The sequence below is a fragment of the Nerophis ophidion genome, linkage group LG18 (genome assembly GCF_033978795.1).
Source record: "Nerophis ophidion isolate RoL-2023_Sa linkage group LG18, RoL_Noph_v1.0, whole genome shotgun sequence".
Taxonomy (NCBI): Eukaryota; Metazoa; Chordata; class Actinopteri; order Syngnathiformes; family Syngnathidae; genus Nerophis; species Nerophis ophidion.
Genome location: NC_084628.1, coordinates 21705383 through 21722683, shown reverse-complemented (window position 1 = coordinate 21722683; position 17301 = coordinate 21705383). Strand labels below are relative to the sequence as shown.

General features: G+C 40.5%; 2 protein-coding genes across 3 annotated transcripts; one reads left to right on the top strand and one right to left on the bottom strand.

The window, feature by feature from the left end:
* Positions 1 to 896: 896 nt before the first annotated feature.
* polr1g (RNA polymerase I subunit G) lies at positions 897 to 8389 on the bottom strand. Its single transcript, XM_061877613.1, has 3 exons — positions 7540 to 8389; positions 7292 to 7436; positions 897 to 2121 (listed from the first exon to the last, which is right to left on the bottom strand). Exons 1-3 carry the CDS (start codon positions 7622 to 7624, stop codon positions 1413 to 1415), a joined length of 939 nt encoding a protein of 312 aa, XP_061733597.1. The 5' UTR covers positions 7625 to 8389; the 3' UTR covers positions 897 to 1412.
* Positions 7817 to 11311, top strand: irf2bp1 (interferon regulatory factor 2 binding protein 1). Of its 2 annotated transcripts, XM_061877612.1 has the most exons (3): positions 7817 to 9078; positions 10465 to 10758; positions 11040 to 11311. In XM_061877612.1, the coding sequence occupies exons 1-2, from the start codon at positions 8081 to 8083 to the stop codon at positions 10727 to 10729; spliced, it is 1263 nt and encodes a 420-aa protein (XP_061733596.1). In that variant the 5' UTR covers positions 7817 to 8080; the 3' UTR covers positions 10730 to 10758; positions 11040 to 11311. The 2 variants fall into 2 exon arrangements, with proteins under 2 accessions (XP_061733596.1, XP_061733595.1); XM_061877611.1 differs by having other exon boundaries at positions 10465 to 11311.
* The last annotated feature ends 5990 nt before the right edge of the window (positions 11312 to 17301 follow it).

The following is a 17301-nucleotide window of genomic DNA, read 5'->3' as shown; positions in this document are numbered from 1 at the left end:
GCTAAAGAACATTCAGCTACCACATGCTAAAGCTAAAGAACATTCAGCTACAACGTGCTAAAGCTAAAGAACATTCAGCTACAACGTGCTAAAGCTAAAGAACATTCAGCTACCACGTGCTAAAGCTAAAGAACATTCAGCTACAACGTGCTATATGAAGTTAAAGAACATTCAGCTACAACGTGCTAAGGCTAAAGAACATTCAGCTACCCCATGCTAAAGCTAAAGCTAAAGAACATTCAGCTACAACGTGCTAAAGCTAAAGAACATTCAGCTACCACGTGCTAAAGCTAAAGAACATTCAGCTACAACGTGCTATATGAAGTTAAAGGACATTCAGCTACAATGTGCTAAGGCTAAAGAACATTCAGCTACCACATGCTAAAGTTAAAGAACATTCAGCTACCACGTGCTAAAGCTAAAGAACATTTAGCTCAAGCTAAAGAACATTCAGCTACAACGTGCTAGATGAAGTTAAAGAACATTCAGTTAAAACGTGCTAAAGCTATAGAACATTGAGCTACAACGTGCTAAAGTTAAAGAACATTCAGCTACAACGTGCTAAGGCTAAAGAGCATTCAGCTACCACGTGCTAAAGCTAAAGAACATTCAGCTACAACGCGCTAAATGAAGCTAAAGAACATTCAGCTACAGCGTGCTAAAGCTAAAGAACATTCAGCTACAACGTGCTGAAGCTAAAGAACACTCAGCTACAGCGTGCTAAAGCTAAAGAACATTCAGCTACAACGTGCTGAAGCTAAAGAACACTCAGCTACCACGTGCTAAAGCTAAAGAACATTCAGCGTCACGTGATCCAATCACGTGCTCTGAATTTACTTTGTGTTCTAACACGAGCTGACTTGTTGCAAACGTTTTTTTAAAAAGACAAAAGTGCATATCAAGTAATTTTTTTTATTGTTTTTCTAGACTTAATTGGATCATTGTATGTTTTCAATACATCTCCATTTCAATACATTATAATTAGTACACCCCCCGCGACCCCAAAAGGGAATAAGCGGTAGAAAATGGATGGACAAGCATAACTGATATTCTTCAATAGTATAATGCAATAAGTATTTATTCAGGTTATGTTATAAAATCCACTTCTGGTTACTCAAATCAGTTCTGCACCATACACCAATTGTAATATATTGATCCACGCTACTAGCTTTTTGTCTCTGAAGAGACAAAAAACAGACAAAAATAAGACAAAAAGTTTGCGTTCTTTGTGTGTGCATCTGATGGTCGTCCATCTTTCCATCATCTGGTCTTCCTCCTGCACGCTGACGAGCTCTTCGGCGTCGAGAAGGCGGACGATGGAGTCCACCTGAGAGGGACAGGCGACAACTTCCTGACCACCAGAGGAAGTTTTCGCAATAAAAGTTAATCGGGGAATTGATGCAAGCGTCAGACTAGTCATCACTTTTATTTTTCTTCTTCTTTTTCTTCTTCTTCGCTGAGTCGTCAACTTGGTAATCGTACAAAACGTCCACTGGTTCAAGTTTCACTTCCTTTTTGATCATCACTGTGGCGGCGGGCGGCGACTCGTCTTCTGCGTCTCTGTCCTTTTTCTTCTTCTTCTTCTTCCTCCTCTTTTCCTCAGGCGCTCCGACTTCCTGGAAGCAGATGTCCACGCCCACTTCCGATTTGACTGTCACCTCCTCATCCTCTCGCTCTGTCCGTTCTTTCTTCATCTTCTTTTTCTTCCTCTTTCTCCCCTCCTCTTCATTGGCCAGAGAGACCCCTGTAGGGTGGAGACTCGCAAACTCCGAAGGGGCGGCGTCCACCTCGCTCTCTCCCTGGGCGGGTGCCTTGCTGCCAAAGGGATGGAACCGCTGTTTGAGGCTGGGCGGGATGGCGGGCGCGGGTGAGGCGGGGAGGATCAGCGGGAGCCACTGGTCGCCGCCGTAGCTCTCGCTAACACTCAACAGGCCGGAGAAATCTGGACCCATCACCATCGCTTGCGACGTACGACTGTCACCCGTGAGGAGGTGGAGCTCGGAGGGGCCAAGGGAGGAGCCGAGAATGTTGTACACCTGTTGGCCCTGCCCACTCTCGCCTTTGTCCGCAGGAAGTTTCAGCGTCTGAAGGCCTGAAAGGCTCAACTGGACGCCTCGCATGCTGTAACAAAGAGGAAGACGAGGTAGGATTCATCCAGAAGAGGAACAGTTTTGGTTTTTTTCCACGTAATACAGGTGTTGTTCATATTATTAGAATATCATGAAAAAGTTGATTTATTTCAGTAATTATATTCAGAATGTGAAACTTACATTATATCAATTCATTACACACATACTGATATATTTGAAATGTTTATTTCTTTAAATTTTGATGATTAGTACTGACAATTACTGAAAATCCTAAATTCAGTATCTCAGAAAATTAGAATATTAGTTACGACTAGTACCAAAAAATATTTTTTAGAAATGTGGGCCAACTGAAAAGTATGAACATGGAAAGTTTCAGCATGTACGGCAATCAATATTTAGTTGCAGCTCCTATTGCCTGAATTGCTGCAGCAATACGGCGTGGCATTGAGTCGACCAGTCTGTTACACTCCTCAGGTGTTATGAGAGCCCAGGTTGCTTTAATTGTGGCCTTCAGCTCTTCAGCATTGTTGGGTCTGGCATCTCGCATCTTCCGCTTCACAATACCCCATAGGTTTTCTATGGGGTTAAGGTCAGGTGAGTTTGCAGGCCAATCAAGAACAGTGATACCATGGTCCTTAAACCAGGTACTGGTAGATTTAACACTATGTGCAGGTGCCAAGTCATGTTGGAAAATGAAATCTTCACCTCCATAAAATTGGTCCGCGCAGGCAGCATAAAGTGTTCTAAAACTTCCTGGTAGACTGCTGCATTGACCCTAGACCTCAGGAAACACAGTAGACCAACACCAGCAGATGACATGGCACCCCAGACCATTACTGATTGTGGAAATTTGACACTGGACTTCAGGCAATGTGGATTCTGTACCTCTCCTGTCTTCCTCCAGACTCTGGGACCTTGATTTCCAAAGGAGATACAAAATTTACTTTCATCTGAAAACATAACTTTGGACCACTCAGCAGCAGTCCAGTCATTTTTGTCTTGAGCCCAGGCGAGACGCTTTTGACGTTGTCTCTTATTCAAGAGTGGCTTTACACAAGGAATGCGACAGCTGAAGCCCATATCTTGCATACGTCGGTGCGTGGTGGTTCTTGAAGCACTGACTCCAGCTACAGTCCACTCTTTGTGGATCTCCCCCACATTTTTGAATCGGTTTTGTTTGACAATCCTCTCCAGGGCGCGGTTATCCCTCTTGCTTGTACACTTTTTTCTACCACATCTTTGTCTTCCCTTCGCCTCTATTAATGTGCTTGGACACAGAGCTCTGGGAACATCCAACCTCTTTGGCAATGACCTTTTGTGTCTTGCCGTCCTTCTTTAAAGTATCAATGGTCATCTTTTGGACAGTTGTCAAGTCAGCAGTCTTCCCCATGATTGTGTGTCATACAGAATCAAAACGAGAGACTATTTAAAGGCTTTTCCAGGTGTTTTGAGTTAGTTAGCTAATTAGAGTGTGGCACCAGGTGTCTTCAATATCTGACCTTTTCACCATATTCTAATTTTCTGAGATGTTGAATTTAAGGTTTTCATTGGTTGTCAGCTATAATCATCTTCTTTCTGGCAAAAAACACTTGAAATGTATCAGTCTGTTTAGAATGAATGTATACATTCTACAAGTTTGACTTTCTAAATGGAATTAATGAAATAAATAAACTTTTTCATGATATTCTAATAATATGACCAGCACCTGTATGCTTGGAAAGTCAAGGAACTGACATAAAGTAAGCCAATTTACAAAGATGTGATTCAGAGGTTGGTCTATAGGGAGCAGCAGTGTTTACCTGCTCAGACCCAGACCAAGATAGGGCTGTTACGCACGTGATTAATCAGAAAAATTGCATGAATCAAGTGTATTTGCAGAATAATTAGACATTTTATCTGGATTTTTTTCAAAATTATTTCTTACACGAGTTCATTTTGAGCTCTTTTACCTTAACATTGAATAGTTACCTGACAAGGGTGGGATAATGCAAGGTCAATGATCAGGTCAATGTATAGGCAGTCATAACTTTGCTTCAAAATAAATCATGACAGAATTTTACAAAATATATACACCGAAATGTAACAAATAAATTACATACATTCAAGTAAAACAATAGAAAAATGTTTGGTGTGACATTCTGATCATAAAATTGCATGTGTCAAAATATTGGGGTCCTTTTTTAGGTTGAGTGATTAATTGTGATTAATTTGATTTTAAAAAATCATTTGACAGCACTAAAACAACAAAAGCTTATCAGTTAAAATAGACAAAATACTAAAACCAAACACTATCAAACAAGCTCAAGAAACACAAGACATGCCAAGTAGTGCTTGTTTTAACTGTGTGTCTATTTCAGTTAACCACCCTCTGAAGCTCCTGGTTTGTCAGCAATTTAACATGCAAAAATTTGCAGAAAAAAAAGCACAATTTAAAGATGTTTTAGTGTTTAAAGAATTTAAAAATGATCAACTGTTTACATAAATACATAACGCATTCATCCAAATGAATCACTATATCTCTTACAGTCAGTTTATTTAGTCACAAGAGTAATTACAACTTGTGTTCACATCCACAGGAACCACATGGGTTAGCCTATTCTATACAGTATTTACAACCTTACTAATGTTCACTTCACAGCCACAGAGGGTTCATCCGATAATTTACACTATATACACATTAATTTGGTTCATCCACACATTAGTTTGGAAATTTTGCTGTGATGGCAAATTTCTGAGCAGCTTGAATTTTCCTTTTTGTTTCTGCTTTAGTGGATTCTGCCTTGGATTTTATAGCAAATTTCTGTTTCCTTGACTCCCTCTCCACTTCTAACTGCTCCGAATGCAAAAAACCATAAAGATTACAACATTTTTCTATTCCAATAGCTAACATCCTTTAACTGAATAGGCATTTGTGATTTATAGCATGAAATAAATACTGTATATTGCAGTCATGTTTATGTTTCAAAATGATTTGACTACTTAATGTCAATATACAAACAGTAGAAATAATGAACAAAATGTCAGCTAGTGTATTGTTTCAAAATGAAAATTAAAGTTAGCATTTAGACAGGCTATACTGTACATATATCTGTATATATACAGATATATATACAGATATATACATATAAAAATATACATAGATATATACAGATATATATATATATCAGATATAACTGTATATATAATATACTGTACACATATTAAGTATATATTGTATATATTGGCATATATGTTATATTTTATATTGCTATATTTAGTCTATTTATACCTGCATTGTCCTTTCCATCCTTATACTTTCCATCATTGTAACTGAGCTACTGTGTTGAACAATTTCCCTTGTCGATCATTAAAGTTTGTCTAAGTTTAAAGAGCAAAAGTCATCACATGTCTGACAATCATGTGTGTTCTTAAATGTGTATTCCATGTCAATAGAAGTTTTGATTTGGGCTTACATGGTAAAAAATTAAAATTAATGTTTTGAGCATTGTTTTATCCAGACACATACATTTGTCCAAATGTGGCCAAGTAGACGCATTGTTGGTTTCCTAGACGTCGCAAAAAAGAAAACTCTATGGAAGAGAATCCCTCTGGCATCTTCCACTAGTTTTTCTAATATATAAATCACCCGCTTGAATATTCCCTCTTCTTTTTTCCAACGCTCTCGTCGTCATTTGGGATGTCTGTTGGGATTTCTCTTCCAGGTTTGATGACCATTCGTTAGATTGGCCTCTCCGTAATGTTTTGCTCTTATCTTAACTCATCATAGTCAACCAACCAATCATGGATTTTTCTCGTACTTAAACCAACCACTCATTATTGATTTATCCCATATATTTTGTCCCCTGCCAGTCAAGTTACACTTGTCCACTTCTCTCTTTCTCTACTCCCTCTCTTCTAATGTAGCACGTAGCTCAGCTAACCACTACATGGGTCTAAAAATAGCCAAGCTACGGAAATCGCTACTTGTTCAGTTGTTGGCAGGTATGGCAAAAAGACGGATCAAGATCTGAACACACATTGTAGGTCGGAAAAACCGAAGAATAACTGAAAATATATTTTTACAGAGATAAAAGACGGATTTCTGACTATAGACGAAAAAAATCACATGCCTGGTGTAAAAGTGCTTTTTGAGCACATTCAACACTACCACAATAATGATAACCACAATAATTTTGGTCACGGTAACCGTGATATCGTAACATCCCTACTTTAAAACACATGTCAACAAACACGACATGTTGAGAAAAGCAGTCATTATTTTGTCAATTTTTAGTAATAAAAGGGTGGCCAGATATTTGGTGTGTTGTGAAACATACTTTCCACTGTTCAACTAACAGACATATGAATACAGCTACCGTATTTCCTTGAATTGCCGTAGGGCATATAATATGCGCCTGCCTTGAATTACTGCCGTGTCAAACTTGCTTCCCAAAATAATTAGTGCATGCTTAGTATTACCACCTGGTCAAACTCGTGACGTCACGAGTGACACTTCCCCTGTCATGAATTTCAGAATGGAGGAGGCTGATTTCAATGCCGGTAATTTGAAATTGCATAAAGGGAAGAAGATTAAGAGCTATTCAGTAGGATTTAAGGTACAAGCTTACATCACACTCAAATTGTTATCAATCAATCAATCAATCAATGTTTATTTATATAGCCCTAAATCACTAGTGTCTCTAAAGGCTGCACAAACCACAACAAAGACATCCTTGGTAGAGCCCATATAAGGGCAAGGAAAACACACTCCAGTGGGACGTCCGTGACAGTGACAATGATGACTATGATAAACCCCCCCACTAAAAACATATTACACTATAGTACATGGTAATTGGGATTTGTTATATATTGTATATCAATCAATCAATGATTATTTATATAGCCCTAAATCTTTAGTGTCTCAAAGAGTTGCACAAACCACAACACAAACCCCAACGGCATCCTCGGTAGAGCCCACATTTTACTGCATGCCTTTGGTAAGCGCAGGAGTGAGAAGAGGTTTTAAATTAATTAGCGCCCCGTCGGCAATTCAAGGAAATATGGTGTTTGTCATTGCTTCACTTATTTTTACACTTTCATGACACTCTAACATGTTCAAATGACTTGCTTTTGTTGGAAGAGCTTCTTTTGGTGGCCACAGCTGGCGAATATGTTGCCAAATGTAGTTGTTGGGAATAAAGACAATTAAATGTGTGCATTACCAGTCTGGATTAAAGCTGGCAGGAGCTTTGATGAGCCACAGTTCACTCTTGCTCTTCTTCAGTTTGTCTGTTAGCGTGTTGCTGCAAGCTTTGTGTCTGAAGGACACAAAGTCATTAGGACATTGGTACCTGCTCGTTCTTGTCTCTGTAAAACACAACAATAGATATATTTATGTGTTATCATTACTATTCCTCGCTAGGTGCTATGCTGCCTACTTTAAGACAGTAAGTGTTTCTCGCTAACTTACCGAGCTCCTTTTGCGGTAACGGGACTTCCTCTGTCGATGTGTCAGTTTCATCTTCACTCGATGAGGCTGACACGTCTCTGAGCATTTTTATTTTATCGCCAAATGCTGTAATTGTTCACTTTTAGAGTAGGGACGCGTGGTTTGGCTGGAGAACACGCACATGTGTGCACAGCACAATCGCCTTCGCTCTTAGATTGCCTCACTTCCGGTGTCAGCCATGTTAGTAGTCCAATAAATGGCGGTGGGTGTTGGAGCCCTTTATAAATAAACTACATCACCCACAATGCCGCTCTTCAGGTTACGTAACGCTCCAGCGTTCTCCTCGAGAGCGGTTGACAGCCGTGAAGAGCAGGCCGATGAGGGTAAACAAACGAGAAACAGAAGAAATAATCGTTCAAATATTGAAGCATTGGTATCGAGGATATGTCTATTGTTGTTCTAAAACATATTGGAGGGAGTTAAATGAGAAAGACACTTGTTTGAGATAATTAGGTGAAGTCAGCCAACGTGTGCTCGCGAGCTAGCCGGCTAGTCGTCCATCATGTCGTCGCCTTCCTCCGCCTCCAGGCGCCAATGGTGCTACCTGTGCGACCTGCCCAAGATGCCCTGGACGGTGGTGTGGGACTTCAGCGAGGTGGTGTGCCGCGGCTGCGTCAACTACGAGGGCGCTAATCAGATCGAGTTCCTCATAGCTAGCGCCCGGCAGCTGAAACGGACACACGGGATGCAGGACGGCAATGTCCGCTCGCCCGGTCCTTCTCCCAACAAGCACGCCTCGTCGGGCCGGGGAGAGGCGGCTACGGACGGCGGAAGGCCGCACTGCGAGCGCTTTGAGCGGGCAGGCCGAGGAGATAACACCGTTTCGGCCGCTCGCGTGCCGCCCAACGGGCTGCACCGTGACGGCCAGCCGCCCCAAGAGGTGAACCGTCAGAGTCCGAGTGGAAATCGGAGACCGATGATAGGAGCGGCGATTCCCCCCAACTTAGTGACTCAAAGCATCGCAGGGATCCCGCACGGGCTACTGGCGGGCATGCCGGCGGGTCTGACAGCCCGGACCGCCCCCATGAGCAGCCCGATGATCTTCCCGGCACCGGTGCTGGCTGAGATGAACCGCAGACAGTTGGGCATCGGCATGGGCATGGCCCCCTTCATCACACCGGAGCTGGAGCGGGAGCTGAGCTCCTCCCAGCCCAAGCCGCTAGGTCACGCCGGCTCGGTCTCCGGCAGCAAGAGCGCAGGCCTCCCGGCTTCGTCGTCCTCCATGGCCGGGGGCATGAGCCAGACGAGCCCCAAGCCTGCTTCGTCTCCGGCTAGGCAGCCACGCCCCCTCGCCGCCAGGTCCGGGGGAGAGCCTCTGGCCTCCAGCAGCTCTTCAGAGGCCGCCCCCACTGCTGCAGCTCTGCCCCACAGTGGCGCCTCTGAGCTGGGGTCCACTCCGGCCAACAGTAGCCTGGCTGGAACCACTCTGTCCTGCACGCTGTGTCATGAGAGGCTGGAGGACACACACTTTGTCCAATGTCCATCTGTACCAGGACACAGGTTTGTGCATCAGTTCTCAAACTTTTTTCACCAAGTACCACCTTACATATTCCATAAAGGCCAACACTAGAATACAGTAGCGTAGTAGGCCTAAGTATTTTTTTTTAAACTAAGCAGACAAGTATATTTAAAGGCCTACTGAAAGTAGATGTTCTTATTTAAACGGGGATAGCAGGTCCATTCTATGTGTCATACTTGATCATTTCGCCATATTTTTGCTGAAAAGATTTAGTAGAGAACATCCACGATAAAGTTCGCAACTTTCGGTGTTAAGAGAAATGCCCTGTCTCTACCGGAAATCGCAGACGATGACGTCACTCGTGTGGGGGCTCCTCACATCCTCACATTGTTTATAATGGGAGCCTCCAACAAAAAGTGCTATTCGGACCGAGAAAACGACAATTTCCCCATTAATTTGAGCGAGGATGAAAGATTCATGTTTGAGGATATTGATAGCAACAGACTAGAAAAAAAGTTTTAAAAAAAAAAGCGATTGCATTGGGACGGATTCCTATGTTTTTAGAGACATTTACTAGGATAATTCTGAGAAATCCCTTATCTTTTTATTGTATTGCTAGTGTTTTAGTGAGTTAAATAGTACCTGATAGTCGGAGGTGTACGTCCACGGGTGTCTTGACGCCAATGTCTCAGGGGAGTCGACGGCAGCTTTATGGACGGCACAAGCTCAGCTTTTCTCTGGTAAGAAGCGACTTTTTACCACAATTTTCTCACCGAACCCTGCTGGTTGACATGTGGTCGTGATTCAAGTTTGCTTGACCGCGCTCTGATCCATAGTAAAGTTTCACCTCCAGGAAATTTAAACAAGGAATCACCGTGTGTTTGTGTGGCTAAAGGCTAAAGCTTCCCAACTCCGTCTTTCTACTGTGACTTCTCCAATATTAATTGAACAAATTGCAAAAGATTCAGCAACACAGATCTTCAAAATACTGTGTAATTATGCAGTTAAGGCAGACGACTTTTAGCTGTGTGTGTGTGTGCAGCGCTCATATTTCCTTAAAACCCGTGACGTCTTGCATACACGTCATCATTACACGACGTTTTCAAGACGAAACTCTCGGGAAATTTAAAATTGTAATTTAGTAAACTAAAAAGGCCGTATTGGCATGTGTTGCAATGTTAATATTTCATCATTGATATATAAACTATCGGACTGCGTGGTGGGTTTCAGTAGGCCTTTAATATTTTTAGCCAGTTCCATACTCAGTTTGAACAGTAACGCTGTTTGAATATTTGATTAAGTGAATATTTAATGACCACAAGAGTTTGAGAGTCATAGCTCTAAAATGTACAGTACTTGAGTGCATTGGACCATTTTTATTTTTTTTTTCAAACAAATTGATGATCCTGAGTGTTGTCCTTATGCAGGTTCTGCTTCCCATGCACCAGAGTGTATATTCAGAGCCGCCGGGGCAACGGCGAGGTCTACTGTCCCAGCGGCGAGCGCTGTCCTTTGGACAATTCAGCCAACAGCCCGCCCTGGGCCTTCATGCAGGGGGAGGTGTCCACCATTCTCGGGGCAGGCGCGGCAGGGGCCCCGCAGGCGGCCCCACCGGGATCTGGGCCCGGCGCCGCCAACAGTGCCGGCGCCCAGGGCGGCGACGTCACCGTCAAGAAAGAGAGGGAGACGTGATGGCGGTTTCCATGGCACCTTGGACAAAGGCAGGCCGGCCCACTCTTTGACACACTTAGTTCAGACACACCAGAACCAGCGCCGACATCTATTGGACTTCCACACACACTATTTGTTGAACAGCAACGTAAAATAACCATAAAATGTACACTTTAAAGACAAACACACATGTGAGCGGCCGGGTGAATGTAGTTTTCTACCAGGTTTGTTCACGCGCAATGGTCAGTCATGTTATGCAACATTTAGAAGCTGTAATTGAAATGAATGTGCGTCGTTTCCTAACCTTTTTGTTGTTGTTTTGTTCGTAAAGAAAGTTGTTTTAGGAGCAGCGGGTCACGATCACGAAGAAGAATGTCATCACAGACCAACCAAAGCTGAAGCCCATCTATGTGTACAGAATCTATATCGCTCTATATCTGTTAGTTGCACTCTGTAGTCGTCAGGAAGTGCTTTCAAACACCGTGTAACACAAGTGCCTTGTGCAGAAGTGTCGCCGTGGCGATGACAAACCTGTTTTGTGTTTCTTGACCGCAGCTTTCATGTACAAACAGCCAAGCAGGAATAAACACGATGGATACTCTTGTCATGTCTCCTGCTTCATTTTTGTTTCTTAGAATGACAACTTCACTCAAAGAGGAACAATTCAGTTCTGCTGAGATTCCCTAGACTGGTAAAAAAAAACCTTAAAGGCCTACTGAAATGAGATTTTCTTATTTAAACGGGGATAGCAGGTCCATTCTATGTGTCATACTTGATCATTTCGCGATATTGCCATATTTTTGCTGAAATTATTTAGTAGAGAACATCCACGATAAAGTTTGCAACTTTCGGTGCTAAGAGAAATGCCCTACCTCTACCGGAAGTCGCAGATGATGACGTCACATGTTAGAGGGCTCCTCACATATTCACATTGGTTTTAATGGAAGCCTCCAACAAAAAGTGCTATTCGGACCGAGAAAACGACAATGTCCCCATTAATTTGAACGAGGATGAAAGATTCGTGTTTGAGGATATTGAGAGCGATGGACTACAAAAAAAAAAAAAAAAACGTGATTGCATTGGGACGGATTCCGATGCTTTTAGACACATTTACTAGGTTAATTCTGGGAAATCCCTTATCTTTCTATTGTGTTGCTAGTGTTTTAGTGAGTTTAATATTACCTGATAGTCGGAAGGGTGTCTCCACGAGTGTCTTGACGCGCAGTGTCTCAGGGGAGTCTACGGCAGCTATGGATGGCACAAGCTCAGCTTTTCTCCGGTAAGAACTGACTTTTTAACCACAATTTTCTCATCGAAACGTGTGGTCGGGATCCATGTTCTTTTGACCGCGCTCTGATCCATAGGAAAGTTTCACCTCCAGGAATTTTAAACAAGGAATCACCATATGTTTGTGTGGCTAAAGACTAAAGCTTCCCAACTCCATCTTGCTAAGGGGACTTCTCTAATATTAATTGAACAAATTGCAAACGATTCAGCAACACAGATGTCCAAAAAACTGTATAATTATGCCGTTAAAGCAGACGACTTTTAGCTGTGTGTGTGCTCAGCGCTCATATTTCCTAAAAACCCGTGACGTCTTGCGTACACGTCATTACACGACGTTTCGTAGACGAAACTCCTGGGAAATTTAAAATTGTAATTTAGTAAACTAAAAAGGCCGTATTGGCATGTGTTGCAATGTTAATATTTCATTGTTGATATATAAACTATCAGACTGCGTGGTGGGTAGTAGTGGGTTTCAGTAGGCCTTTAAAGTGCGGATTAGAACCTGACTTACTTAAGCAAACATTGGGGGGAAAAAAGCATTTGTCCAGCAGAGGGTGCAGTGGTACTGCACATGTAGATAATTGTCCTAAAATTAAACATGTGGATGGTGTAGCTGCGGCCAGGTGAGAAATCCTGGCGAGCAAAGTGATGTAAATACTTTAATTTGGAGAAAAAAATGGGGGGGGGGGGGGTGGCTTCCTCCATTAGTGTCAAGTCATTACAGCCATTGTTGAGCCAATTATAGAGGTGTTAATGGGCGATGCAGGCTCATTGGCATTCAAAAAAAAAAAAGGTCCCACAGTGAGGCCAGCTGGGAAGGCTGCAGCACTCCACAAAACAAGATGCGTATTAAAGGAGCAGGTCAGAACCACACAGCCAGTCGGTGACGTCACTGCGTACCAAAGTCATCTCGTTCGACTTGTAATGTAACAACACGTGCTGACCTCTACATGAACAATGTAATTGTTCCAACTGTAAGTATTAAGGTCAGGAATTATTTTTTATTTTACTTCATGAGCTGTTAAAACTTTTTTCACCAATCAGGGACGCACCTTTTTAATCGTGTTTTATACATTTTGGAAGAATGATAAAAGTGTATTTGTGTTCAAACACTCACCTTTTGTGTTATTAGTCATTACTAGTATCGCTGCCAGAGCGCTGTATTTTTATACTGTCATTTTTTGCTCTATTTTTCCCTTATTTTTTATCTTATTCCTATAATGTGCTAATTAAACAAACAAAAAACGCAAATTCCCCTGGATTATTGCCGTAATATTACTTCACTTGTGTGCCAAATTTCAAAATACAGCATAAAAAAGTAGTGTAGATAAATATGATCGTTATGATTTTTTTGTAAATGTATAGGTTTTTATATCGATGGTGTGCCTAATCAAGTGTCCATGCAGAATCATGCCCTCCTTGTGAATGAATTGCAGATATTAATGACTATCCACTTTTAATCATAAGTCATCTTGTTAGACTTGTAATATAAGAAAAAGTGTTCACTTTAATACATACACATTCTAATAATATACAATAAAAAAAGATGATAGCTCCCAATTAAATTCATCAATACGCTTAGTATTTATAATCTCACCTGAAAATATTGTTATAAGGTCAGGGAAGATTTTATATTTTACTTTATAGCAGGGGTGCCAAAACTTTTTTCCATAGAGCGACGCACAATTTTGATAGAATTTTTATACACCATTGTGATAAAAGTTAGATGTATTCAAATAAAAAACGTCATGTTCTTAGTCATTAATATAGTGTCACTATTATAGCATTCTCTCTGTACAGTGTCTTTTCTTTTTTTGCTCTATCCCTTTTCTAAATTTATTTTCATAATGTGCCAATGAAAAAACAAACAAACAAACACAAAAATTCCCCTGGTTTATTTTCGTAATATTAGCTTACTTGAATGGCAAATTTCAAAATAAAGCAACAACAAAAAAAGCAGGGCAGATAAACATTATCACAAGGTATATATTTTTATATCGACAGTGTACCTAATCAAGTGTCCAGGAAGTGGATCATGCCCTCCTTTTGAATGACTGACAGATATTAATGATTATCTACTTTTAATCACAAGTCATCTTGTTTTACCTTTAGTATAAGAAAAAGTGTTGACTTTATTACATACACAATTTATTGTGTAAAAGATATAATTTTTTTATTTATTTAGCTTTTATTTAACCAAGTAAAATCCCATTGAGATCAAAGATCTCTTTTCCAATTAAGGTAGACCTGGCCTGAGGGCAGCAGCAAGGTTACATTAAAAACAGTAAACAACACATAAAACATCACAGTTAAAACATTAAAACTTGCTTATGACACATGTGCATACAGACAAGGTAGACTGCAATCCTTTCACAGAAGCTTTAAAGGCCTACTGAAACCCACTACTACCCACCACGCAGTCTGATAGTTTATATAGCAATGATGAAATATTAACATTGCAACACATGCCAATACGGCCTTTTTAGTTTACTAAATTACAATTTTAAATTTCCCGGTAGTTTCATCTTCAAAACGTTGTGTAATGATGACGTGTACGCAAGACATCGCGGGTTTTTAGGAAGTATGAGCGCTGCACACACACACACAGCTAAATGTCGTCTGCTTTAACGGCATAATTACACAATTTTTTGGACATCTGTGTTGCTGAATCTTTTGCAATTTGTTCAATTAATATTGGAGAAGTCACAGTAGAAAGATGGAGTTGGGAAGCTTTCGCCATTAGCCACACAAACACACGGTGATTACTTGTTTAAAATTCCTGGAGGTGAAACTTTCCAATGGATCAGAGCGCGGTCAAGCGGACATGGATCCCGACCACAAGTCAACCAGCAGGTTTCGGTGAGAAAATTGTGGTTAAAAAGTCAGTTATTACCGGAAAAAGCTGAGCTTGTGCCGTCCATAACTGCCGTCGACTCCCCTGAGACATTGGCGTCAAGACACCCGTGGAGACACCCTTCCGACTATCAGGTAATATCTAATCTCACTAAAACACTAGCAACACAATAGAAAGATAATGGATTTCCCAGAATTAACCCAGTAAATGTGTCTAAAAACATCGGAATCCGTCCCAATGCAATTGCGTTTTTTTTAAAAACTTTTTTTTTCTTTTTTCTAGTCCATCGCTATCAATATCCTCACACACGAATCTTTCATCCTCGCTCAAATTAATGAGGAAATTGTAATTTTCTCAGTCCGAATATCACTTTTTGTTGGAGGCTCCCATTAGTGAAGTGAAGTGAATTATATTTATATAGCGCTTTTCTCTAGTGACTCAAAGCGCTTTACATAGTGAAACCCAATATCTAAGTTACATTTAAACCAGTGTGGGTGGCACTGGGAGCACGTGGGTAAAGTGTCTTGCCCAAGGACACAACAGCAGTGACTAGGATGGCGGAAGCGGGAATCGAACCTGCAACCCTCAAGTTGCTGGCACGGCCACTCTACCAACCGAGCTATACCGCCCGGTATAAAACCAATGTGAATATGTGAGGAGCCATCAAACATGTGACGTCATCGTCTGCGACTTCCAGTACAGGCAGGGCATTTCTCTTAGCACTGAAAGTTGCAAACTTTATCGTGGATGTTCTCTACTAAATCCTTTTAGCAAAAATATGGCAATATCGCGAAAAGATCAAGTATGACACATAGAATGGACCTGCTATCCCCGTTTAAATAAGAAAATCTCATTTCAGTAGGCCTTTAAACTCATTTAATGTAACAAGGGTTTGAAGTTGAATATTCGATTGTAGGTTATTCCAAGCCTTAGGTGGTGAAAACCTAAATGCTTTCTTGCCCAATTCAGTTCTTACTTTGGGGATGACAAATTGCAGAACATTCATTGAACGAAGATTGTGACTTCCTTGTTTTTTTGTTAAAAGACAAAATAGATAAGATGAAGTGATACAAAGAAGGGTTTTGTAGATGAAAACATACCAATGATTGAGGCATCGAGCACATAAAGATGTCCAGTTAACCAATTAGTATAAGACACAATGGTGAGTAAGGGGAGCGCAGTTGGTGATGAATCTCAGTGCTCTATGGTAAACACAATCCAGCTTGTGGAGACAACCAATAATTCTCACGTGTATTTAATAATACTGGAAGTATTACATTCTTACCTGAAAGTATTGTTATAAGGTCAGGGAGGATATTATATTTGTGGTCCGAACTTTTTCCACCGAGGGACGCACATTTTAAAAGCATGTTTATTAGGGGTGTGGGAAAAAAATAGATTCGAATACGAATCGAATCGTTTACGTTGTGCGATTCAGAATCGATTCTCATTTAAAAAAAAAAAATATATATATATATATTCTCAGAACTGCAATAAACAGAGCAATTGAGGAGACACAAACATGACACAGAACAAACCAAAAGTAGTGAAACCAAAATGAATATTATCAACAACAGTATCAATATTAGTTATAATTTCAGCATAGCAGTGATTACAAATCCCTCATTGACATTATCATTAGACATTTATAAAAAAAAAAAAGAGTGTCACAGTGGCTTACACTTGCATCGCATCTCATAAGCTTGACAACACAGTGTGTCCAATATTTTCATAAAGATAAAATAAGTCATATTTTTGGTTCGTTTAATAGTTAAAACAAATTTACCTTATTGCAATTATAAAAGCTTTTTTATTTAAAAATCTACTACTCTGCTAGCATGTCAGAAGACTGGGGCAGATCCTGCTGAAATCCTATGTATTGAATGAATACAGAATTGTTTTGAATCGGAAAAATATCGTTTTTGAATCGAGAATCGAATCGAATCGATATATTATCGAATCGTGACCCCAAGAATCGGTATTGAATCGAATCGTTGGACACCCAACATTCACAGCCCTAATGTTTATATATTATTGGAATTTTGTAAAAATGATCAAAGTTACATGTAAAACCCTTTGTGTTGTTAGTTATTATATATCGCTATTACAGTGTTTTCTCTTCATACGTTCTTGTTTTCGCTTTAAAAAAATAAAAAAATTCTATAATGTGGCAATAAAACAAAAACATAATGTCATTATATTAGTTGAGTGTCGAATTTCAAAATAAAGCAAAACAAATAAATAAAGGCAGTGTGCATGAACATGATTATTATTTTTGCTAAGTTATGTATTTTTATATGGGATCTGACTACACAGTGTGCCTAATCAAGTGTCCAAGAAGTGGATCACACCCTCTTTATGAACGATTGGCAGTTATTAATGATTATCCACTTTAATCATAGCTATTGTAAGTTTCTCAATACCCGACCTGTTTTTTGTGCCTTTAAAAAAA

What these genes read in the sequence shown, in the direction of transcription:
- polr1g (XM_061877613.1), bottom strand. Translation starts at nt 7,624, where the DNA reads ATGCTCAGAGACGTGTCAGCCTCATCGAGTGAAGATGAAACTGACACA. An exon ending in GTTACCGCAAAAGGAGCTCG is followed by an intron (nt 7,437 to 7,539) that starts GTAAGTTAGCGA and finishes TGTGTTTTACAG; the next exon opens with AGACAAGAACGAGCAGGTAC. An exon ending in GCCAGCTTTAATCCAGACTG is followed by an intron (nt 2,122 to 7,291) that starts GTAATGCACACA and finishes TCTTTGTTACAG; the next exon opens with CATGCGAGGCGTCCAGTTGA.
- irf2bp1 (XM_061877612.1), top strand. Translation starts at nt 8,081, where the DNA reads ATGTCGTCGCCTTCCTCCGCCTCCAGGCGCCAATGGTGCTACCTGTGC. An exon ending in CCATCTGTACCAGGACACAG is followed by an intron (nt 9,079 to 10,464) that starts GTTTGTGCATCA and finishes GTCCTTATGCAG; the next exon opens with GTTCTGCTTCCCATGCACCA.